The 26,391-nt window shown below is 40.3% G+C and overlaps 1 protein-coding gene across 1 annotated transcript in view; it reads right to left on the reverse strand.

Annotated features, from left to right (window-relative positions):
• The window catches only part of CCDC102B (coiled-coil domain containing 102B), an 80,913-nt gene that overhangs the window by 47,469 nt on the left and 7,053 nt on the right, over positions 1 to 26,391 (reverse strand). The window contains 5 exon segments of the mRNA XM_088675288.1: positions 3,348 to 3,372; positions 3,374 to 3,546; positions 15,417 to 15,525; positions 17,201 to 17,418; positions 17,523 to 18,127. Coding sequence (XP_088531414.1) covers positions 3,348 to 3,372; positions 3,374 to 3,546; positions 15,417 to 15,525; positions 17,201 to 17,418; positions 17,523 to 18,098 — 1,101 coding nt within the window. The 5' untranslated portion in view covers positions 18,099 to 18,127.

Consider the following 26,391-nt stretch of genomic DNA (forward strand, 5'->3'; position numbering starts at 1 on the left):
AATAATACGTTATTCTATCACAGTAAAGGGGTCAACACAAAAACCTGGTGAAATAACTCCCGTATTTTGTTTTCAGTATAGTCTAAAAGTTTCATGTAACTGGAGTCTCTCCATGGAACAGAAAAATACACAGTTGGTCCAAATTCAGATATAATCTTGTCTCAACATTTATCCCCAAGGCATTGTGCTCATGATCGGAAAGAGAAGGCTACACACTTCTCTGTTTTTATTTACACACTTCAGCTATTTTTCTTTCAATGACAACCAGAAGCACTGCTAAAGCTAGGGAGGCGCAATCACACTAGTTACTTATTTAAGGGTGGGAGTCTATTATCTGAGGTACCAAATTAATTGAGGATCAAACTTGATAAGACACCAGTTGTACAATTACCAAGTGTTGTTGTTGTTGTTGTTTTAATGTAAATAGCAAGCACAAGGGTGCTGATCTGGATTGGGACCCTGACACAGGATAGGGACCTTCTTACCTTTTATCCTTTCCTGGGTTCTCAGTGTGGATCAACCCCCAATACCTGCTATGTGCACAAAGGGGAAAGCTCCCATTCATGCCGATATTTAAAAAGCTAATTGCTTGAATGGTGTCTCATTTAGTTTGGCCTTGAGGCAGCTGCCCAAGTGAGCAATAATGCATGGACTACACACATTGAGAATAATTGCTGCTGCTCCAGACCAGTGAATGCAAAGTTAGTGAGAACTTTAAAAATAAATAAATGCTTGGCCCAAACTATTCCCTTTGGCTTCTTGATTTTAACTTGGGATGGATTTTTCCAAATCTCACATCCTTTTTGTTCTGTGGTGTCTCCTTCTGTTCAGGCTGGTTCCCCCTTTCTCTAGCCTTAGTTCCCTATCTGTCCCCCTTCCCTTTCTCTTATGTCTACAACAGGGGTACCCAATGTGCTGCCCCTCAAATGTCGCTGGACCTCAATTTCCATCAACTCCATGTAGCACAACTATTGGCTATGAATAATGGGAGTTATAGACATTAACACCTGGAGAGCACAAGCTATCCCAGTGGGTGGATACTGGACTTTCTCTCAGATCGCTCCCAGAGGGTCCGGTTGGGCCCTTATATGTCTAACATGCTTAGGACTAACACAGGAACACCACAAGGATGCGTGCTTAGTCCGCTCCTTTATACTCTTATACATATGATTGTGTCGCTGCCCACCCTAGAAATAGGGTTGTCAAATTTGCAGATGACACAACCGTGATCGGGCTCATCTCTGACAAGGAGGGTGAAATGGACTATAGAGATGAGGTGGAGCGGCTGACAGAATGGTGCAGAGTTAACAACTTGCTCATAAATACAAAGAAAACAAAGGAGCTTGTGGTGGACTTTAGGAGACAGAAGAACGAGGTCCAGCCACTTTTGATTGACGGAATTTGTGTGGAGAGGGTAACAACGTTTAGATTTCTAGGCATTGAGTTACAGGAGGATCTGTCCTGGAGTGTTAATACAAGGGGGCTTGTGAAGAAGGCGCAGCAGACTGTATTTTTTTGAGAATTTTAAGGAAAAACCATCTTCCACAAAAGCTGCTGCTTGCCTTCTATCACTGTGCCATACAGCGCGTGCTCATGTACGGTTTATGTGTGTGGTACGGAAGCTGTACTTCTCAGGACAGAGCAGGGCTGTGTAGAATTATTAAAACAGCAGAGAGCATTATTGGCTGCTCACTCTCCACCTTAGAACAAATCTACACAACCAGGTGCCATAGAAAAGCACTAGACATATCAAGAGATCCAACGCGCCCTGGTCACCATTTCTTTGAGCTCCTGCCATCGGGACGGAGATATAGAACAATGCAGGCAAGAACGAGCCGTCTCAGGAACAGTTTCTTCTCTAGAGCGATTTTGACCTTAAATGGAAAGCCTGGACTTTGAAGTCATCTTATTTTACTTGTTATTTTGTATTATATTTACTGTTTTTAATTAGGTTTTGTAATTTTGGATTATGCGGAATGCTTTATCTGAGTAGATGTAGCAACCGAGTAATTTCGTTGTTCCCGCAAGGGGACAATGACTATAAAGATATCTCTTATCTTATCTATATCTTTGGTGGTTATCCACCTATCCCAGCTCTATATCTTTGGTGGTTTTTAGCCTGCCTAGAAAATGGAAACATAAAGACTTCTTTGACTAATGAGTAAATTGCACAGTCTTTGTACTTTGGGATGTTGAGGGCTGGATATTCTGTTGTTTTTCTGGTGTACTTTTAAAGCCAGCCTGACTTAAACCCCACAATCCATTCCAACAGCAACAACTGGATCCTCGAACTCTTAGGCTTGCATGCCATCCTTTGCATTTGGCCAGAGGGATAAATGCCTCTATGTATATGCAGAATTCCACCCCCACCCCACAGTATTGTATTGACAGTCAGCCCAAAGCTCCCGTGCTAGCATCTGGCACTGTTGAGCACTGACACCGCTCATTTTACAAATTAAGCATTGGCAACACATCCAATGAAGATAAATGATCTTCTGTTCATGCTACATTATCTTGTCATTTTATTTTATTCCCCCCCCCAATAAGATGTGGTCCTGGTCTAGGCTACCAAAAAGAAACAATTCAAAACAAACTCTAAACACACGAGAGGAATTTATTTGATCAGTGTCCTGATCCACTCTAACTCCCACTGCTTCTTAATAGTGTTACGATCATCCAGATATAGCAGTCTTATAGGCTGCTATAGATATGCTTTCATGAATATTCTGGTGAGTTACAATGCAAGCTATCATCTGAAATCATGAATATCACATATATCCATAGCAGATCATGCACAAACAGCCAATGTTGATGCATCCTATAAAATTCTGATTGGCTGACCAACTGCAAAAAAAAACCCCTGACTTTTGGCAGACTGCTAAAGCAATTATCTTCGAATATTCATTGAAAAATAAGTGCTTTTTTATAGCTATAATAATATTCCTTTGATGCATATTTGTACTATTATTGTGTGAAGTATAAATATAATTAATACAATGTTTAATGCAGAAATCATGACCGGGTAATTGATATTTTATGCAGAAAAGAATGCTGATAATAAATGCAATTAAAGCTCCCTTCTGCTATGAATTGTGCCAGGTGGCATCATGTGCAGAAAGGGGTCGCACCACTGGCTCCACCTCCTAAATTAGGCAGCTTTTAGGCTCCACTGCAATGTTCACACATTAGGTGTTGAACTCTGTAGAATGTGCAGGTTTCTAGCTTGGGTGCAGGTCTCTGTATGGGCACTTTCCCCCTGAGATGATGATGAAATGCGGCAGAACTATTTGCTACAGCCCAAACTACCCCCTGCCAAGATGCTTGAACTAAGTAACTAAGTATCATACTTTATTTTCCCCCAGCAGTTCACTGGAGATATCCACACAGATGAATTGCAGGCCATTTACTTTTTCTGTCCAGAAGATCTTGAAGATCCTTCATCTTGGCCTTTAATCTTCTGTTGTCCATACCCAGTTCTTGATTTTCTATTTCAATGCTTCTTCTTCTTTCCCACACTGATGTACTTCCAGACTGTCGTATTTCCGTCTGGAAAATGGGAGAGGAGGATGGCAGAATCTGTGAAGACAAGAACCCTTTTCCTGGAAAAGATGCACAGCTGTAGGCAAAATAAACTTGTGGGCCCATGCAACTGTTATGCAGGCAAATTAATCCAGGCTTCTTAATATGCTTGAGATGTCAAACAGCAATGACATACAGAACAGCTCCCAGGGTTCTGCTGGGATTCACGCATGGAGCTCCCAGCTCCTTATATGTCTTTATGCTATATGGTTTATTTATACATATATACAACCTCAGCCTACAGTGTAGGGCTTCAAAGCATTACACTGCAAGAGAATCCCATCTCTCCCACTGCTGCAGTCTCCCAATTCAAAGCAGGTAGTCCACATTGTGCTCTGGCCCCACTCTCTCACTTGCTTTTAACAGACTGACACCTTTCCCCCTTGATCATGCCACAGGCAGCTGAAATCCTAAAACTTCCTCCTAACAAAAACTCTGGCCTTGTCTACTGACTACCAATCTCAGAGCTCAGGGAGGGGCTCCACCCATTTGCCGGTTGGCAGAGAGTCTCTGCTTTGCTGATGGCCCATCTCCTTGTCTTTGTTCTCTGTTAATGCCCTGTCTGTCAGGTGATCTCCTAACAAAGGAAGATGAATCCAGCTGCTAAGAGTCTGACTTCCAGTTTACAAGCATTAAATAAATTCTAACACCTATTAAATCCATAAATTATAGGTGTCTTGAACCCACAAACTCGTAACAATACAGAGAGACATCCATACTGTCTTCTCGTAACCTGGTATCATCTGAAGCCTGAAGTATCTGAAACCAGGTTTGTTGATTTCTTAGACTAACTTGCATTTTTCATTGTTCATACTATCAGCACAAAAGTATAGAAGATATAAACTCTGGCCAAACCTAGAAATTGCCCTTCTAATTTATTTTTAGATGAAGACTAGTTTGGTGGCAAAAAGTAACCATTTTAAAAAAACAACCAACCTATTGCTCACTATTTATGGCTAGTTGAAGACATAGATGGAGATGTTAGGAAACAAGTTAGGAAATGAAAAACAATCTTGTCAGCCGATTAGTCCATGTGATCTGTGGATCCTTTGAAAATATAAGTACAGTCATACCTCGGTTTAAGAACGCCTCGGTTTGAGTATTTTCAGTTTAAGTACTCCGCGGACCTGTCTGGAACGGATTAATCCACTTTCCATTACTTTCAATGGGAAAGTTCACTTCAGGTTAAGTACGCTTCAGTTTAAGTACTCCACGGACCCGCCTGGAATGGATTAATCCACTTTCCATTACTTTCAATGGGAAAGTTCGCTGCAGGTTAAGTATGCTTCAGGTTAAGTACAGACTTCCGGAACCAATTGTGTTTGTAAACCGAGGTAGCACTGTACTGCAACACGAGGAGTACTCAGATGATGCTTCTCACATCTTAAAAACATTCCAGAGGGACATTGCAGCTAGCAATGGACAACTGTCATTTTAGATTTCCCTCATTTTCTCATTTTTCCAATCTCTTTTTTTTTTGCATCACTTTATAATATTTTTTTCTTAAAGTCCTTACGGAAATTCACCAGCATTTCTTCTAATATATTCATTTTTATGCAATGTTACCTAATGCACATATTTTTGCAAGCAATGTCCCCATTTCCTGTGTTATTTTCACTAATATATATGTGTCTTGTGCATATTTTGGGGTTGGTGAACTGAATTCCATTATTTGGAGAAGTGTGAATTTTGAAGGCTAGTGATTGAAGCTGGAAAACTGCTTTTCTTAAAAAGCAAACAGAACTAGCAGGCAAATGTTACAAACATCTGCTGTAGAATGCTTAGTCCGGTCCTCAATTTCCATCCTAAGCAATTCATCTTTCTGCAATGCTGACTAATCAATGTAATTTTTATTCTTCACTGGATTCAAGAAAGGAAAGAAATTACAAAAGCACCCAAGAATGAATTCTAGTCAAACTATTAGGCAGGTAGGACTGCCTGACACATAGATATGGGGTAAAAAGGCAAGTATATTTATCCTGGACATCTGAGAAATTTCAGTTCACATATTCAAAAATTTACTTGAATAAAAAGATTTTTTTTCTATTGAATGGACCCCCCCCCTTAAATGGATTGTTTTTCTTCAGTTTGAAGACTGCATTGCAATAAATACCTAAAGTAATGTACATCTTTGTGTAGTCCCCACAGAACAAAACACACAGAACCCACAAAGATTGGCCTAGTAGTTGTGTGCAAGCTTTGATATGATGCAGAACTCTTTCCAAGGCTATATGTTTGGGAACATTTCAAAATGTTCCAAAGACATATTTTACTTATCCAGGCTTCCTCAACCTCAGCCCTCCAGATGTTTTTGGCCTACAACTCCCATGATCCCTAGCTAGTAGGACCAATGGCCAGGGATGATGAGAACTGTAGTCTCAAAACATCTGGAGGGCTGAGGTTGAGGAAGCCTGTACTTATCTATTACATTAAGGCTTTCCTTTTTGATTGGAGACAGGACATTTTACTTATTACGGTACTGTAGCTGAGGCATGGTTCTTCAGCCTGTAAAATGATGCCTGCCAGTGCTAATAATGATTTTATAGAACTGTAGTGATCAATACACAGCAACTTGCTTGCCTTTTTATATTTCCAAGTACTTTCTCCCCAGGCAAGCTCACTCCTAATACCTGAGGGGAATAATGCCTTGGGGGAGTGGGGAGAGACTAAGATTTCATTCAGAAGTGGGGAATATTGCATTAGCATCTTCATCTTGTGTTCATTTCAAACTGCAGTAGTGGTTGCTTTCTGGAACTATGGCTTTCTGACCAATATACTAGCACATCATGCTAAATTTCAGTCACACCCATGAGCATGCTGTGACACACAACAAATGTCATTGGGAGATATTGCTACTCTCTCACCCTTTCCATATATGTGTGCTTCTTTTCCCTGTATGCTTTCTCCCATAAAATTGGCAGGAAAGAACTGTATGCTGGTCTGTTCCCCCTAATTTTGTCACTTTACCCCCGCAGTTTTCTGGGTTAATGGATTTGCTAATGATGTTTTCTTTCCCTGGAAGCAATCAACACGGAAATGAGCTCTCAACTTCCTCTAGATTCCCAGAAGTGGGATTTACATTGTGTGAAAGCTCAAATATAATGTGGAAATTAAGAGTTATGGAAATAGAATAAATTGCTGTGTGAACACAGTCTAGGAACAGAAGGTGGTGGGAGAAACATAGGAAGCAGCTTCTTAGTGAGTTTGACCATTGGTTCATCTAGTTAAGTAATGTCTACCTTGACTGTCAATGGCTCTCCAAAGTTTTAGACTGGGCCCCTCTCAGCTCTACTTGAAGTTGCCTAGAACCCTCTTGCAAACAAAGCAGATGCTCTATCACTGAGCTATGACCATTCCCCAAAGGAAAGGTTCCATTCTCCTCATCCATGTGCTCCTTTTGTTCTAAAATTGTCTCTTGCTTTATACATAATTAGGGCAGTTTTTAAACAAATGACTCTGCAATTCTCATGCACGCTTTGAACCATAACCACTTGTGGGAACAATTCTCTTATTGTGTGTGTGTGTGTGTGTGTGTGTGTGTGTGTGTGTGTGTGTGTATTACTATTTTACATCACACAGAAGCCTATTCACAGCAGAGGAGGTTATCAATTTACTACATTTCTGGGGAAATTTTTACTCTGATAATCCCTACTTAAAAGTCCATTTTTAATGCTCGCCCTCTTTTTCTTCATAAACAAGCAACCCAAAAGTGACCTAAAGATTTCCTACACCAGGTGGTCATGAATCTTTGTTAAAGACAACAGAGCAATGCTTCAGGCTACCCTGAACAACTACTGGCAAAACAGCTGTTTTAAATTTAAAGAGCTCAACAAGGACAAAATAAAATCAATACAAGACTATTAGTGTTCAAAAGAGCTATGCTACAATTTCAAAGGTTTTTAATGGGAGGAGAGCAGTCATATATGGTTTGCAATGTGAATCTACTTTGAAACAATAGTTTCTGAGGTATCCTGACTATACACTGACGACAGGTTGCATAGAGCAAATGACAACCAGAGAGTATTTTAATACCATTATGCCCTTGATATGCACATCGGATCATGCACACTACTCATTTTATCTAATGTTTTGTCTCACTTAAGACTTTTCCACCAGCCTGTTGCCAGTTCCCCATTTCCAGGTCCAGCTTGCTAAATAAAATGAAGAACTGAAGCAAAGTTCTTAAACCCGAGGTACTATTTCTGGGTTAGAGGAGTCTGTAACCTGAAGCATCTGTAACCTAAAGCGTCTTATGTGAAAATTATTCTTGAATACACTCATATAGAAAATGCCCCCCCCCCCACTACAAAATAGAGTTCTGCACAAGCATGTAATTATAAGAGCATTCACAATGGAGAGAAAAGTTTGTCATTTAGGAGAGAAGGTGAGGGAAGGGGGAAGTCCCATTGTGCTAGCGGGAGTTCTTATGCTGCCTTCTGTAGCACAACAGCTTACCGTAGTTGAATCCAGCTCAAAGGCTCTAGCTTTTTCCCTGCATTCGTCACCCACCACAAGATGGAGCCTGAATTTCTGGAGGTGGGAGACACTATGTACATGAGGAGGTTCGCCGGACCTTTTAAAACCTTGTTTCCCAGGGTTTTAAAACACACAAGGAGCTTCTACAAGTGTAGAACACTTAAATTCATACCACCACTGCAAACATGACCAGCTTAGCATAGGCAAACAGAAAACTCCAACTGTTATAGGCAATTATAGGCTGAAACTGTCACAAGGAATCACCCATTCTAATGTCACAGTTCAGCATAAACCAACACTACAACAGAGACAAAGAGAAAATAATGAGTATTTTTTCAAGCACAATTTTATTGAAGGAATGATGATTTGCTGGGCCCATTCTTCTGTTTTGCCTCATTGACTCACAATAGCAAAATCCACATTGATTTTAATGAATGTGGATGGCCCCCTTTGAAAAGAACAGATTGGGAAAGCCAATCAAAAGTGCCAGGAGTGAAACTACTGTATTTTATTGCAAAATACAACATAAGAACAGATGTCAAATGCTTCAATTTGGGGCCTAGCTGTCTAAGATGGGCCAGTATGAAGTATTAGTCCAGAAATGCACTTAGCAATAAAAGCATGAAGTTCTGAAACGCTCTTATCAGCACTGGATTCTTCATTGTAAAAACTTGTAAAAAATCTGTGCAATATAAGCTTTTAGCTTGCTTTGTAAACAAGATTTGCTTCTCAAAGTGGCTCGAGGCCATGTACAAATAGAAATCCATAAAATCTAACAGTAAAGCTAGTTAAAACCATTAAAATATCCAATTCCACCTCAGGAAGATACACGCCAGCATACCACCAAAGTAACCCACCCAGCTCCAAAGAACAACATACAATACCTTAGACTGAGCTCCAAAGGCCATGGTGAAAAGTGGAATCTTTAAGACTCATTTAAATTTAACAAGGGAGGGGCTTGCCTGAGCTCACATGGAATCAGATTCCATAATTGGAGAGCCACCGGTTAAAAGGGGTGAATATTTTTACTTTTCACTCTCTCTTTTTTGGACTGCATAAATACCTGGGCTGGATTAACCAATAAGCATGTGCTTAGAGCATCAAAGGAAGGTAGGCACCAGAGAAATTTTCCATTTCCAGATTTTTAACATTTATGGTCACATTGCTGGTTTAGGAAGCAGTGTATACATGATGCTTGCAATAACAATCCATATCTACCCTGCCATTTGCCATGAACCTTTCTTATTTTTGAGGTGCCTGATGCCAAAATATCTTTGATCCAAACTGAGGAAATCACAATGTAGCAACAATGCGCAGACACACCCTTAGTCTGCAATCTTGTGTGCACTGACTAAGCCTCATTGAACTTCTAATTGAAGCAAATTCAGGATCAGGCCAATAGGATGTTATTTCTATGTGATGGGAAAAGATACTGTGAACATACCCGGAACTGATTTAGTGGGGGTCATGTTATATATGCTACCAGGGATTTATCATTCGGTTCTGCTATAGTATGGCAAAGTTTTTCCACCTAGTGAAGAGAAGAATTTCCATCACAGGAAAGCAAAAACCACAATCCCGTGTATCGCCTTGCTTCATCTAGATTGCTTCTGAGAACTTTGCGAATTTAGATTCCACAACTAGACAGGGAAAGCTGGAGCCCCTGATGTTCATTCCAAATGGGATTTTTGAAGACTCATTAGTATGCTTTTCTGGTAGTTGATTGGATTATGACAGAAGAAACCAGCAGGGGTGGCAGTGGTAATAGATTATACAAACTGTGTTCAAAACCCTATGTAAATGGCAAAAATTGTTTTAGGCAAAGGGATTATAGCAATTATTTCTTCTAATTTAATTTGAAGTCTCCAAAGGGCAGCTGCTTTGGGGCATTCTGAACCAGAAGATCTGACGTAAAAACGCGAGCTTTCATCTCTTAATTTGCCTCAATGACATCCTAACTTTGCAGGAAGCAGAAAGAGTCTTTGCTAATTCCCACATGTGTTTCAAGGTTTCACAACAGATATTTGGTTTACATTTCAAAGGATTGCGCCGTGCTTCCATCAAACGCAACATTTTAATGGTACTTGAAACCGCACTGTATTGCTGCTGTTCGTTGCCCCTTTGCTGCAAAGGATGAAAATGTGACAGCGGGGTGTGCTTGGTCTTCACGATTTGAAGTTGAGCTTGCTTGTTTATTATTTAAAGGAAGCAACACTTCACTACAATCTTCTTCCTAACATATGGAGCTTTGACAGTCATTAGGGAGATTGGTCTGACTCTTGCAAATCTTTCCTCCTATCCAACAGCTGGTGGAAGTACTTTCCTCCCCACCACCACCACACTTATTCTGGGCAACAAACTTCCATGTGGAAAAAGGGGTGACAATCTTGAAGTCAGCAGAAATCTGACTTGCAGCTGAGCAAGAATTCTAACAAAGAACAAGCAGGTGGAAGAAAAACTAGGGTGTTTCTGAGCTGCAGATACCAGTACGTAAAAAACAAAGGAAAGATTATGGAAGTGTTTGAGATTCCCTCGACAAATTGCCCTTGTCTTATTGAAACAATTGTTGGTTTTTGCAACAACCCCTCAACCAGAGTCTTGGGAACATGCAGATTGCCCATTGGGGTGGACCTGCTACACTAGGTTGCTGGAAGGTGGGTTAGTGATGCTTACGAGAGGGGAAGAGGTGGCAAGGTGGACCGGTCATCACAGTGTAAACATCAGCAGGAGCGGCATATTGGTTCTGCTGGTGCATTTTCACTACACAGACAGACCTCTCTGCCACATCACCCCTCTTCCTCTCCTTCTCCCCCGTAAGCATCAGTGATCCACCAGCCTGGAAGCTAGCATTGTGGCACCACTTCACCCCCTCCCAGTAAGCAGCAGTAACTCACCTGCTGGGAGGACAGGTAAACACCTCTGCCAGAGTTCTAGTTACAGGTAGGTAGCCGCGTTGGTCTGAAACAAAATAAAAAAATTCCTTCCAGTAGCACCTTAGAGACCAACTAAGTTTGTCATTGGTATGAGCTTTCGTGTCCATGCACGAAAGTGCAAATGGTATCTGAAGAAGTGTGCATGCACACGAAAGCTCATACCAATGACAAACTTAGTACTGCTCAGCCTTCTTCAGTCTGGTGCCCTCCAGATTTCTTGGACAGCTCCCATAAGCTCCAGTCAGTGTGACCAAGGATTAAGGAGGATGAGAGTCATAGTCCAAATCATCTGAAGGCCACCTGATTTGAGAAGGACACTTTGATGGAAATTGGTGTCAATTCCACCCCCATATTTTTTTGCACACTTCTTAAAGGAGCAGGAACCTTGCCTACTTTTGCATTTGGCCACACTAATGATTGGCTGGCAAGCCAGGCAAACACATTCATTTCCTGCCCGTTTTTTGTGTGAACAAGCCACTGTAAAGAGGCATGGTGTATTGGGAAAACATTTTCAGCAAACATCCTTCAGGGGGGGAAACATCAAATGTCAAATGTGAATGAATTTATCTTTATGAAGAAGATAGAGTTTAACCCTTTTACGTTTCTGTTGCAGTTACTATTATTAAACAATCTAAATTACATGATTATTTTTTAAAAAAACATGGGTTGTATATAATGTTAGGTCTACTCAGAGTAGACATATTAAGTTAATGGATATGACTAATTTAGGGCTATTAATTTTAATAGGTCAACTCTGAGGATAAAATACATGGATACAACCTTAAGCACAGATCATGTGTTACCCAAACACCTCATGGTCACATCTGTATCTACCAAGCAGGGAAGAGGTTTCCCCTCTCCTCTTTTAATTTTGCAGAGGAGGAAGCATATAGGTTTTCCATGCAATTGCCAATATACAGCTCCATAAAACATAAAGGCTGAACTAAATCAAGTTGTGCTTTAAATAAGACACAGAGAAAAGATGATTGAATGAGTCTCTTCCATGCCCTTCTTTCATTTCAAAGTTGATACAGTTCTGTTTACATTCTAACTTGTTTGATTTTTTAAAAAAATAAAAAAATAAATACATGGTTTCAGGAGCTGTATGGAAGAACAAATCTAACTTCTCTTCTTTCTACATACTTAATTAAGCAGGTGTGGATGTATGTTTACATTTGCAGCAGGTGTGGGTACTTATCTGAACACTGTACACAGAATTTCAATGCATGATTGTAGGGTTGTATGTTTACATTCTATTTGCCAAGTGGAGGAGAAAACTGCTTTTAAATTATCACATTACTAAACAGCCAAGGCTTCAAGATGGTGGACCTTTTGCACCCCCTATTGATTCAGTTTCATTCCTTAGTTTCTCAGCTTCAGGAGTTAGCAAGCCCGATTTGATGGTTTTCTGAAAAGTTCTATAATTCACACTGAAGCCTATTGCTGCTTAAGGTAGTAAAATAATATTTAAGGCAAGCATGGGAAAACTGCGGCCTTCGAAATGTTGATAGACTCCAAACTCCTACCATCAGCCGCAGTTACCATGGTCAAGGGTCAGGGATTATGAAGGTTGTAGTCCAGCAACACCCAAAGGCAGAAGTATAGGGCATGGTAGGGTAGAGATGCGTCCCTGACCTTCTGGCAGGTGAGTTACTAAGGATGGTGGGGTGAAACACTGGGAATGGTGGCACAGTGACAATGGACCAGCAAAAGTGCTGGATTTAATTGACTGTAGTGACCTTGCCCCCACCCCTGCTAGTGATCTGCAGTGGCTCATCTGCCAGAAGGTCAGGGAAGTGTCTGCAACTCATCACACCCTCTACTATTGTCTGGAGGGCCACCAGTTCCCCACTCCTGCTTTTGCACTTAAATGCAGTGCTAAGATTGAAGGGCCACAATCCAAAGTTCCACGTTAACCTTCTTACTGCATCTCTACCTGTTGCCTTGCCAGTTTCTGCAGAGGGGCACTCAGCTTTCTAGGTGAGCAGGGCATAAAGGGCTACAGTGGGTAGACATGATGCAAAAGAGGATAGGGCTTCTGTCCTGTCCATTTAAACTACAAACACTACAATCATCTCTTCTACACAACTACCAAAGATGCAAGAATCTGCCCCTGGCAACCATTTTTGCATCCGGCACCCCTAAGTAGGAAGGAAGGTGGGACTCCAGACACTCAAGAAGCTGCTATGTTCTTCCTGCAGCTTTTTGGGTTCCATCAGTGTGAGATTAAGCTCCCCCACCCACTTTAACAGTTCAAGCAGTTATCTCAGGCACTAAGGACTCTATTAATCTAGGTCAGGGTAACCATTGTGGTGCCCTCCTGATGTCTAACATTGGCCATGCTAGCTGAAGTTGATGTGAGTTGAACCCCAATAACAGTTTGAATACAGCACATTGGAAACTTCTGATCTAGGTAGACATATAAACTTGAAAATAAATAAATCTACGAAAACCATAATATCTGAGAACAGGACAGAAAAGAAATATACAGCTGTTTATGTGGAATAATATCTTCCATTAATCTGCTGGCAGTGTTTCCATGCTCAAATTACACTTAGTCAGGTGCAATTTTTTATAAACTGGACCATTTTTTTTTAATTGTGCTGGAAGCACCTCCAAAAATCTCTTTTAACATTTTTATCTACATTGGAATCACCCAATAATTTGATTCTCTCGTCATGTACTATGACGGAGACATACCCAGGTTGCTTCAAACATAATTTAAAAACCGATTTAACCTTTAACAAGCCATATTGATGTGGATCTTGAAGATGCAATATTGTTTTGGATAAAATGAAGCATCTGAAATCACCCTAAGGAAGCATTATGGTGATTTATAGTTGCACCATACATTTTACAAGCAATTTATCCTGCAGCTGAAAGACCTGCTGAACACACATGTCGCATTTCAAAATAATTTCCATCCATCCTTCACATTGATTAAACAAAATCCAGATACACTCTTTCTGTTCAGTCTGATAATTTGCCTTAATTTACCTATGTAACCTAGCTACGTTTTCTGTAAGATAAGAGAAAAATGACTATGGGGAACATACTATATCATCCAGCAATGCAATTACATGTAAGTGCTAATACAAATAGCTATATATTCAAATCACAAATACAGCCTTTCGAAAAAGAAAAGAAAAACCTAACATAAAGCAATTTTATAAAGAGCAAATGCATTTTCTTGGGGGGGGGGAGAATTCATGCTATTGGCAACAAAGCATTTGCAAGTCTATACTGCTCACCAGTGGTCAGTGAAGGAACCTGCAAGTTTATTGGACTAAAATGAACACTGTTCTTAATCGTCACTTTCATAGGACTATCAGAGGACAGACGTATTAATATCTGGGAACAGCATCTTATTTGCACGTTAGTGTGTAGAAGTTTGCAGCTTTCGATGGATGCTCACATTATTACTATTTTATATATGTACTGCCCTCCCCACCCTATTTCAGAAGGCACGTCAATTCAGGACTCAATTCTAATCAAGGATAATAATATTATAATGAGACTTAGCATTGAATATTATGTTTTTATGACTACTAGAAGCTGTGCATTAAGTGCAGTGGGCCCAAGCTTGTCTCCCAGCTGAGATTAGACAGGCATTCCCCTTCATTAAGGGCTTTCTTGTTCCAGCAGGTTATTTCAAGGTAGTGTTCAGTTTTATGTTTATTGCTTTATTGCTTCCTTTTCTATGGTTTGTTTTGATGTCCACAGCTCAGAAATGTGAATCAGCATATAACTGTCTTAAATAAATGATAGCATATATGAAGGTTTGAAACCTGAGCAAGTTCTCTGGAGAGGCTATATTTCTATATCCTGCTAATTATTTCATAGGTTCCATTTTAGAGCATTAAAACATTAGTTGCCACTAGATTTTAATTATCGTTTCATTTTCTATAGCACACAATCAATACACAATTTGCTAAAACTGACCTTCAGCGAGTGCATTAGGTATCATATATAGGAGTCTAATCCATTTTACCTTATAGTAGAACCCCATGAGGTTGTTGTTGTTGTTGTCGTTGTTGTTGTTGTAGAGCAATTTATGTAAAAAGCTGTGTTCAGATGATCATATCTTGATTTATTACATTTATATCCCAGCTGTCTTCTGTAAGAGATCCCAATGCAGTGCACGTATGGATCTGAGGCAGTAACTCTGACCTTCTAACTTTGACCCAGACACAGCTTCAGAAGGGTGGTGGACACCCTTCCATGTTAAATTAGACGGAAGGTGGATTGAAAGCAGGGTAGGGCCTACTCATGGATATGTAATAAAACATGGAAGATGCATTCATTTCTACTTCGGCATAACTCATAATCTGCATTTTAGGTTTGTACGTATGGGAGAGCAAGACAACAAAAGAGAAGCACTTTCATTTATTTTTCAGTTACTCATGGGAACTGCCTTTTGCAACATACCTGCTTTAGACTCTGCTGCTTGGACTTTCTTAGCTCCTCATATTTCCATTTCCATAGAATTTTTTCTGACTTCAGCTTCTCTATCTCTTTCTCCAGAGATAAGCGGATTCTGCAGTGTTACAAGAATGATAACAAACAATACTTTAAAATATTGCATGGGTTCCAGGACTGTATTCTTCAAGATGCAGAAGTGTTTAGTTGCAGTTCTTGTGTTAGGGGGAATGACATTTTCAAAAGCAATGGGCAGCCCAAACCTGCAAACAGGTGAGCTTAAGCATGTGCAGTTTTAATCCGAGTGGCTGCTGCTAGACTACATCTGTTGTTGAAACACACTGGAAGAAGACAAAGGGCTTCTCCACACTTCCACTTGTTCCAGGGGAGCCATCTTGGGTCACCCAGAGCCCTCATAGTTGGAGCCCCTGTGCCTTCCGAGCAGTTTCCCACTTGTCCCATGCTTTCTAGGCATGGGTCCAAGTAGTTTTGCCTTTGCCATGCCACTTTCCCCTGGAATACCTGCTCTTTTGTGATAGAGATCAGAACAAACAACAATCCATAGAAAACCCGATTGCCATTTGTTCTGATGCAACACTAAAGACCAGATTTCCCCGTGGGAAACTGAATACAGTTGTACTTTGGTTTTAGAACAGGTTTGTTCTTGAACGTTTTGGCTCCTGAACACCTCAAACCCAGAAGTGACTGTTCCGGTTTGCGAACTATTTTTGGAAGCCATGCTTTGGTTTCTGAATGTTTTAGAAGTCGAACAGACTTCCAGAACGGATTCCGTTTGACTTCCAAGGTACAACTGTACTTATTTACACATTACTCATGTGAAGGGGCAACATGGATACAAAGGAACTGCAGGGTTGCACAATTCCTTGTGGTCTCTTTAGTGCTGAGAAATAACTTCTGAAGTGGGAAGCCATTTTTATCCATACAGGCTCCCTGCATGTTTTAGAATTCAGAAGGAAGGATGCTTGAAAAACTTGTATCCGTGTCAGGGTGCTGGATGAGATGACCATCAAGGTCCCCTCCAATGCTGTCATTCTATCTGAATGGTATTGGCTGCCAGTTGGATGTTTTTTTAATGTAGAATGGTAGCTTTAGGTCCATGATAGTTTCAGTTACATAGATTCCATAGGTTTATTTCAGTGAACAGACAAATCTGAGACTCGGGTTCATCGCTCTGCCACTGTCAGCCCTCGAGTAACTAGAAAGATAGGAGTGAAGCTGGAAATAATTACAGGACAGGATAAACATGCCATATTGCTAATTTAATTTCATATGGCTGTGTGTAGGACCAAACTGGTGAACAACTGTATGCAGGGGCACCGTTGCTATATTCTTGAACTGGTTCTTAATATGATATTCTCTCTGGGTAAGAATGTCCTCTTGTTTATGTCTCTCATAAATATTTGCCATCATTAGCAGCAGCTGCCAACAGTACATACCAGAATAAGTCACACTCAACACCACTGCTCTGTCAATAGTAAGTTCTTAAAATGCTGCACAGTGGAGCAGACAGTAGGATTTGTAAGAACATTTCATAAAGGCATGTTACTCCTTTTTCCAGGTTGTTGACAGGCACCATCTCGCAAAGTTAATAAGAAAGATAAATGGGGAAAATAAGAACTAGTCCCCAATGAATTTGGCATTGGAACAAGACTTTTCACTACCTGCAACATACACTGTAATTCTATTCCAAAATGGGCCCGTTAAAAGTTTTTCTTGGAGAAAAATGTGGGGATTTTTAAAAAAAAACAAAAGGAAATACGTTATTAACTTACTTTTGCTCCTTCTGCAAGATTTTCCTTGATTCATGAAGATGCAAATACAACACAGAAATATGTACTACTTCATCTTCCTGAGATCTGGTTTCATTCTCTTTGCTTGTGTCAGGATTTTCCAGAAAAACTGATGTGTGTTTGCCTCTGGAATCAAGAATCTCCAAATTGATTATTTTATCTTGGTGGTCTCCTAAAGAGTTTTCAGTCGCATAAATATCCTGAAATGAAAAAGTGGGTAAAGGATTTGCAGCCTCAGAATGTTTAGAACTGTGGTGGGAATTGGTTCATTTTTGTGATTTAAAAAATACCCATATCTATTTACCTGACAGGGACTTTCTACCTCAAAAATCCTGTTGTTCTGGACATGTTTAACAGGCTCTTTCTCCAGAGATGCTAAATGGTCCTCTGACATCAAGCACATTTCAGAAAAAGCAAAGCTCTTTTTCCTCCCATTCCTAGCTTCCACATCTTCATTTTCTGTGAGTAAACATTGGTTTATTTTTTTCAGGGCACTCAGCTCTTTCATCGAGGCTTCCAACTTAAGCTTCAGTTGCCTCCCTTCTTCAAGGGCTTTATTTCTTTCACCTCTGACTTTGCTCCATTTCTCACGCCAGTTGGCCGTGCAGTCTGACCACCAACGCATGGTCTTCTCCATTTGGGCTGCCCTCGCCTTGGCTTCTTCAAGCTCTCGAAGCCGTAACTCCTCACAAATTTCCCAGTCGCTGCTGTTATAGATATACATAGAGGGACGGTAGGATGGGGGTGGAAGTATTCTTGCCGATACGACACTGGAGTTGCAGGTGCTACATGCTTTTGCACAGTTCTGTGCTTCAACATCATGGGGCTTCTTTAGTTGGTTTCTAAGGAGCTGCTGGTTGCAGACAGAGTCAAAATCCATGTCTCAAGGTGATTCACTTGTTTCCACACCTGAAGCAGAAAAGGAAGGCTAAATTTATAAACACATTAACAAAACAAGCCCCAGATCAATAGGACCATTAATAACATATTCTTCTAATTCAGTGCAAATACTTCACTGCATCTAACACAGGCATAGGCAACCTTGGCTCTCCAGATGTTTTGGAACTACAACTCCCATGATCCCTAGCTAACAGGGCCAGTGGACAGGGATCATGGGAGTTGTAGTTCCAAAACATCTGGAGAGCCAAGGTTGCCTATGCCTGATCTAACATGACAGTCGTCACTGACTTAACTTACAAAGAGTGTTGGATTTACGTATAAGCTAAACAGGCTATAGCTTAGGGCCCCACTCTCTTGGGCCCCCAAAAAAATGTAAAGAAAGAAACACTGGATGTACATTTCCAAAATATAAGATAAAAAACAAATAAAATAAAACCTACATACAGCAACAGTGTTTTTCAGTTCAACAGTTCAACAGTTACTGTACTTTGATAAAAATGCATATTTTGTTATGTGAAATGGCTTTAGATACCTATTAGGTCTATAAATTACCATATTGCATATATTCAACACAAAAAAAACCAGCCATAATTTGTTGTTGACAAAGGGCAGCTGGACATATAAAGGCCCCCATTACCTTCAGTAGCTGAGGGCCTCATCAAACCTAAATCCTGCCCTGCTTACAAAGGCTCTTGAGGCACCTTAAAGGCTAGCACATTAATTACAGCAGAAGCAAAAACTTCTTGTTGAGTCTTGTTGAGCTTCTGTGGATTAGATTCAATGTCCTGTATAAAGTGCAGTCTTTAGCTGGCAGTTATAAACATGGGTGTAAAGGGAACAACATTTATAAAAGTTGGATTTAAATTACAATGGCCTGGATCCGACTAACCTGGTGCACTAGCAGAAGCCAGCACACAAGGGCCACCCACTAATGAAGTCATATTCTTTTCAGCTCTGGATAGGGGCAATAGCTTTCTGTTCTTCTGCAGGTATTAATTTACCGCCCCTAAATCTATGCTCAAGATTCAGGAAACCCCCAGAACAACACAGGGGAAGAAGAAGGGGGAGGGTCATTCTGTCTGGCAAGCAGAAATGCTTGTGCTCAGAAAACACTAAATTCCTCCCAATGAAATGCAAAAAGTACAGAGTTGCATTCAGGGTTGTTTTTAATGCTAGAAAGGCAGGTAACAATAACAACAAATAATAATAATAATAATTCAGAATGGATGTATTTAATGAATGCACTTAAGTTAGCCATGCCTATTCCCTTCAACAGGTCTACTCTGAGAAGGGCTAGTCTGTCAATTCAGCTGCATATTAAGCACAGTGACCCTTCACACCATCAGGAATTGGTGATAACACAATTGGTGATATCATATGAATGCTTAGTAAATTCATGCCTGCAGAAGAGCAAAAAGCCATTGCCCCTATCCAGAGCTGAAAAGAATAGGACTGAACAGCTTGATAAGCTGTAATTCAGCTATGTCATGCTAGTGTTCCTTTAAAGTTCCTTTGTTAATTTATATAGCCAAAGTTAATTTACTTTTTGTCTAAACAAAGCTAATTTGATGAGACAATCTATTATGTGGAATCAGACTTGTAACTGCCCTTCTCTTCTCATCACCCATTAGAATGTGATTTGTCCTCCTGAGTCAAGTTTCAAACACAATCAGATTTTTAAAAAGTGTCCATTGTTACTTTTTTTTTACCACCCCTCTATTGCCAAGCATGAAGAACCTTACTGATCATTGCATAGCATGGTCTGTGTGGCAGCTGTAAGGTCAAACAACTATTTGGACTATTTCTTAGAACCATGTCATTGCAGAATGAATGGAGAGGGGAGAAATAGCCATTTTAAGAGGAATGCATCCTTATGTATCTAGTATTACACACATATACCTACAGGCCATCGGAATATTTCATGTCTATAGTTTCTCTCCACTCTCAGCTTATAAATTACTGAGACAACGTGGTAGCCTACCTAAAGATATTTATGTTTCCACTTAAAGTGTCCATGTTATACTTTATAGCCTAAAAATGTTTCCAAGTGTATAAGATCAGACCCAAAGCCAAAGAAAAGAAAATATATACAATTCCTTATCCAGGACATAGATAAAACTCATCCAACACTGCTTGGTTCTCCCACTGAGTTTGATAGATTCTGCAGCTGAGTTCATTTGACAGCATTCACAGTCTGAAGACCACCAAGATGACTTAAGAAAGCATTGAGTTTGTCAGTCTTGTTTCCTGGAAATGTTGCCCTTGAGATTGGGGGACTAAAACTCTCCAAAGTCTCAAGAACATAAATGTATTCTATTAAAGTACACAAAATATAAAGGATACATAATTCTGAATAAGGATGAGATTGCAAATTACATCTACCCATCACCAAACAAAAAGACAGTTGTGAATGTCAAATGTCACACAATTTAAACTGTCCTTTATCAGCAGAAGGAAAAACTGCACACCACTATTATTATTATTTAATTCATACACTCCTTATACAGTGGTACCTCGCAAGACGAATGCCTCGTGCAACAAAAAAACTCTCACGACGAAAGCATTTTGCAATCTTTTTGTTGACTCGCAAGACAAAGTTTTCTATGGCCGTGCTTCGCAAGACGATTTTTTTTGCTTTTTTTTTTTGCTTTGCTTTGCTTACATTAGAAAACCACAAGATGAAATTTTCGCAATACAAAACAACTCGCGGAACGAATTAATTTCGTCTTGCGAGGCACCACTGTATGGCCAAAGCGTTTCTAGGCAGGTAACAACTAAAAATCAATTATAAAACAATCACACAATACACAATGACAATTCCATCAGAACATCAGAACTACCTTACTTAAAATCCAAAATAAAAGAAGTGAGTTAAAAACAATTAGAACACTTTAAAAACAGCAAAAACAATAAGATCAGAAGTTCAAATTCAGGAGCATGTTTACCTAAACAAATGTGTCCTCAGGAGGCAGAGGAAGGATGGTACTGATTGGCGCCTCTCATATTTCAACAGGGAGGGCATTCCACAACACTGGTACCACCACAAGTGAATAAGTCTGCCACCGTGTTACCACAAGCCAGTAATAATCAGGCTCCAGGGAAACTCACTGGGTGCCATTAGCTGATTGCAATGTCCTTACTGGGCAGCGCAGGGGAATATTTTTTCCCAGTAACCTGGTCCAGATTTATTTAGAGCTCTGCATGTACATCTGCAATGTGTGAACACCAACTTGGTGACTAACAGGCAGTCAGTGCAGATCCCTCAGCACTGGCATTATAGGAACCTGAGAAGGAACACCACTCATCACTTGGGCTGCAACCTCTGGACCAGCTACATGGGCAGCCCTGTTGCACTAGCATCACAAAGATCTATCTGAAGCCTCCCGTTATCAATTTCTCACTTCCTCTCTTCCATTTACTCTTAAAAGAGCTTGAAAGCAGTTTGAAGTTCTTCTAGAAGGAAAAAAGAGGAGACGACCCCCCCCAAATAGTGTTGCAATATATTACAAACTTTGAGAGGTAGAGAATGCCCAATGGGTTTCTGTTTTCACCTGCTTTGTTGGCAAAGGGCTATAAATTGCTGGATTTTCATTGGCTTAATTAATATAGTTCTACTCGATCTTTCTGCCATCATAGAACGGAAGTAATCCAGACACAGAGGAGCTTTAGCAAGATGGCTGCATCATGTGCCTTCACGTCATGCCCTTACCCCAGTGGTACACTCAGAAGAACATGCCTGAGATGCTAGTTAAAGGAATAATAATAATAATAATAATAATAATAATAATAATAATAATAATAATAATAATAGAAAGGAAGAATTCCCTGGAGGCCAAGATCCAGGTTTGGGGCAAGTACCCTCTGGTGACAGATATTCAAAGTCACAAAATATGCAGCAAAGTGTAGAAATATAGGCTGTTGGACCTTTAAAATATGCCCTTGTGAGTTCCAAAACTCCTCTCTTCCCCTAGCATAGAAAAAGACCACGCACTTGGTAAGTTAAAAATGGTTTACTTACAAACTTTCCAAAGGTTGGATTCATGGGTTTTCCATACAGCATTCAGAAAAAGTTGCACAGCCAGCAAAACTTGGCTTAGTTATGGTGGTGAAAGTTCCTCCATTGTTGGTGTAGGAACTCAAGAGTGACTTGTAAGAGTCATGATCTGAGCTTCTCGGGTAGACTGAAGGTTTGATTACCTAGTCCCTCCCAAGGTGAGCTAAGCCTGGCAGAACAGCTTACTTGTGGTCTTAACCCCATCGTGCATTAATTAGACTTATGCATGTTGTTATATTAGGCTGGCTATCCCACATTAGACAAGTTCAGTTTTTTATACCTCTGATAAATACGTCTCATATATCACAGCACCATTTCTGGGCTTTGTGGGGGGTGGCGGTGGGGGGAGGCACATATGGAAAAATCATAATTATGATCAGATGACTTTTCAGGGAGGGATTATGGTTTAGAAGGGAGGGAGTATGATTTAGAAAATGAACCCACCAGGTGAAAAATGCAATTCTCTGTGCAGCGATTTGGTAGGAAAACCAAGCCATATGGATGAACTGTATTAAATGTTTTGCATTAGGAATTGTTTTTAATAACACACAGTGGATGAGATATTGCTTCCCACTGGGTCAGTTCTACATAGCTGGAAACATCCCCCCCCCCGGCATCATGCACTGCTATGATGCGTCTTCCCATGCCTCTTACCCTACATGGGCACATGAGATAATTAAGAGAATGCACTGAAGAAAATACGTCATGCACTGTAGCCTGGAAGGGCTGCTGACACAGCCCATTGGTGATACTAGATATTTGGTTAGCCTGGGGCTATAGACGAATTATAAGCAGATGGGTCTATACTCTAGGGATTGTCGGCAGACAGCAAAACTTCTCTAAGCGCATTCTGCAGATGAAATTCTGAAGCAGTGAACTTGCATGTGCAAAAATTCAGTTGATTGGCATGGAGTGACTCCATGACAGCCTGTTTATCAGGGAGATCACATTATTGGCAAAACACCTAAAAAAGAGGACTTGTCTATCAAGGAAAGGCAAATCTGGAGGCAATTTACTTAAAATAAATTACAATTGACTTCAGAAGCAATTAGTTACATTCCTGAATCTCCTCAGATGTTAAGCCAATAAATCCCATCCACCAACAATGTGATTTCATACATTTCTCTCTCTCTCCTAAATCAGTAACCAAGGATAAAAGTTGAATGTACATGGGTTTTTGATTGAAAGTGGCATTGACACATCCTGTGACAAAGGACTGCCTGCAACTCATCCATTACTGGACTGTATTTAGCTAATTTCTACTCTGAGTAAGCCCATTGAAATTAAAATACCTAAATTAGTCATAGCCCATACTTGGAGTATGACCAATGCTGGATACAACACATCTCCTTTGATTTGCCTTACAGTCATACCTCGGTTTAAGTACGCCTCGGTTTGAGTATTTTCAGTTTAAGTACTCCGCGGACCCATCTGGAACAGATTAATCCACTTTCCATTACTTTCAATGGGAAAGTTTGCTGCAGATTAAGTAAACTTCAGGTTAAGAAGTACTCCATGGACCATCTGGAACGGATTAATCCACTTTCCATTACTTTCAATGGGAAAGTTTGCTTCAGGTTAAGTACGCTTCAGCTTAAGTACTCCACGGACCGTCTGGAATGGATTAATCCACTTTCCATTACTTTCAATGGGAAAGTTTGCTTCAGGTTAAGTACGCTTCAGGTTAAGTACGGACTTCCAGAACCAATTGTGTTTGTAAACTGAGGTACCACTGTATTTTGAGAGCAGGATATAGGAGAATTGGCCAGATAGATATTGTTCCTACACTGCATGAGGCAAGATTACATTTCAGTGAAGAGCAATGAATGGAAATCCATCAGCATACAATCAGTTTGGTTTTTTTTATAAAAGAAAAATACACAGAGACAATGGGGCAATTTCCCAGTGCTTTTAGAATCTAATATTTTAAAGAGGATTAACACTGTTTCAAACTACGGACAGGTGATGTATTTTTATTACTACTAATGGTATAGCATGTATAGGTTGCCACTCTTGCCTCAAAGTGGCTTACAGTTAATAAATCCAAAAACTATATACAGTATATTATACATATCTCTCTCCATATATATCAATCAGTTTATTGGACTAGCCAAAGGCCATGACAATTTCATTACAGTGGTACCTCGGTTTAAGTACACAGTTGGTTCCAGAAGTCTGTACTTAACCTGAAGCAAACTTTCCCATTAAAAGTAATGGAAAGTGGATTAATCCATTCCAGACGGGTCTGCAGAGTACTTAAACTGAAAGTACTCAAACCAAAGCGTACTTAAACCAAGGTATGACTGTACTTACCTACCTACCTACCTACCTACCTACCTACCTACCTATATTTTTCATTTATTCTGGCTTACTCTTGTAGCACAAGATAGAGGAGATTGTGTGATACCACCTCTTACCTCCTCTTTGTGAGATAAAGACAAAAGGCACAGGTTTTATACATGAAAATAATGTCTACACAGGCCTCCCCAGTATGAGACATTTTGGGAATGGTTTTCAAACCATTCAGCCCAATCTGAATTGTGTTCAGCACATGGTGAATTGTGTTCATGAAATAATTTGCCACATGCCCAGACAACCAGAAAACCTGTTACTAACTTGTGTTAGTTTTAGCATCACACTTGCATCTGGGCACTTGAAAACATATAACAAGAGGGAGCTCAATGTTAGGTATAATCTGGAATGTACATTTGTTACCCAGTACTAAATTACTGCATCCATTTGCTGAAAAATTCTAGATCACCATACACATTAAAACAGTGTTCAGTGAATGGAATAAAGCTCTAGCCTGTCAGCCTCTAGACCTGACGTCAACTGCTAGACTTGACCAACTGAACTTAATTCTAGAATTGAATCTAAGAAAATTATTCCCAGCTGTGTGTTAAATGTTGTTTCAAGAAGTGAAGGAACCAGTATTCATTTGTTCCAATTTATCAGCCATCTGTGGCTTTTGAGGCACACAGTGTGTTTGCCTGGCTGCTCCTTTTACTACTTCTAGCTAGCTCTCCTTGTTAATTGGGATGTTATGAAGAGGCATCAGATACATTAGGCATCCCCAAACTTTGGCCCTCCAGATGTTTTGGACTACATTTCCCATCTTCCCCAACCACTGGTCCTGTTAGCCAGGGATCATGGGAGTTGTAGGCCAAAACATCTGGAGGGCCGCAGTTTGGGGATGCCTGAGATACATGCATGGCCCCCATTAAGAACAGAATGGCTAGAATCAGATTCATTATCAAGCAAAAGGTGTATGGAGCGGGCGCATAACACTGTGGGCTCAAGATGTTCATAGGTATAGCTACAGCTTATGGGGCAATAGGGAGGCCACCACCAACTGAGATGTCCTGCAGTTTTTCCTTAGATTTACATATATTAAAAATGCATTGTATGATGCTACTGCATTCAGAATTTTCTTATGCTTCTCTGCTTCATTGGGTTCCTTTTGTGGGAAGTGAGAAAATGCTGTGCATGATGCCATCATAGCACATATTTTAATTAAATGGCACTGGAGATACGAGGGAGGAAATGTGGTGACCATACATTCTCTGTAACATGTGATTTTCCCATATCAAATTCTTTCTGGCCATCCTTTTCCCATTGGACTGTTAGTTTGATCTTATGCTTACATTTTTTGCAAGTCGAAATAAAAAAAATAAAAAATTGACCACTAGCACCTTATAGATCAACTACATTTGTTCTGGTATAAGCTTTCGTGTGCATGCACACTTCCTCAGATACACACATCTTCAGATTTTTTTGCAAGGTTTGTCCTTCTCAAGTGATGCAGACCCAAAGGGGGCCCAAGCCTCATGCTCAAAGACAGGAAGGGATCGTCCTTAGACCCAAGGAATATACAACAGTGGGAGAAGATTGCTGCATTCACATGTCCTGCTTGTGGGCATTTCAGAGATAGCTGGTTGCTCACTATTATGGCTTTTGGGATCAATTCTGCCCCCCCCCCCGGTATGACTGGGGGGGAAATATGCGTATAAGGTGCTAGGGGTCAAAGTGCCCCTACAAAATGTTGTTTAAGTATCTTTCTGCTGTGCCTGTTCTGTCCATTTTGTGTGAGAAAGTCACATATTAGGTACAGTATATAAAAAAATACTTAAACACATTGTTGACAAGGTTTGGTTCCAGCCCCAACCCGGTCATTCAGGAAATCTCAATTCAGTATGAGCTGAAAGTGGGGCACAGGAAG

This window comes from Zootoca vivipara, chromosome 8 (genome assembly GCF_965207765.1).
Source record: "Zootoca vivipara chromosome 8, rZooViv2.hap1.1, whole genome shotgun sequence".
Lineage (NCBI taxonomy): Eukaryota > Metazoa > Chordata > Lepidosauria > Squamata > Lacertidae > Zootoca > Zootoca vivipara.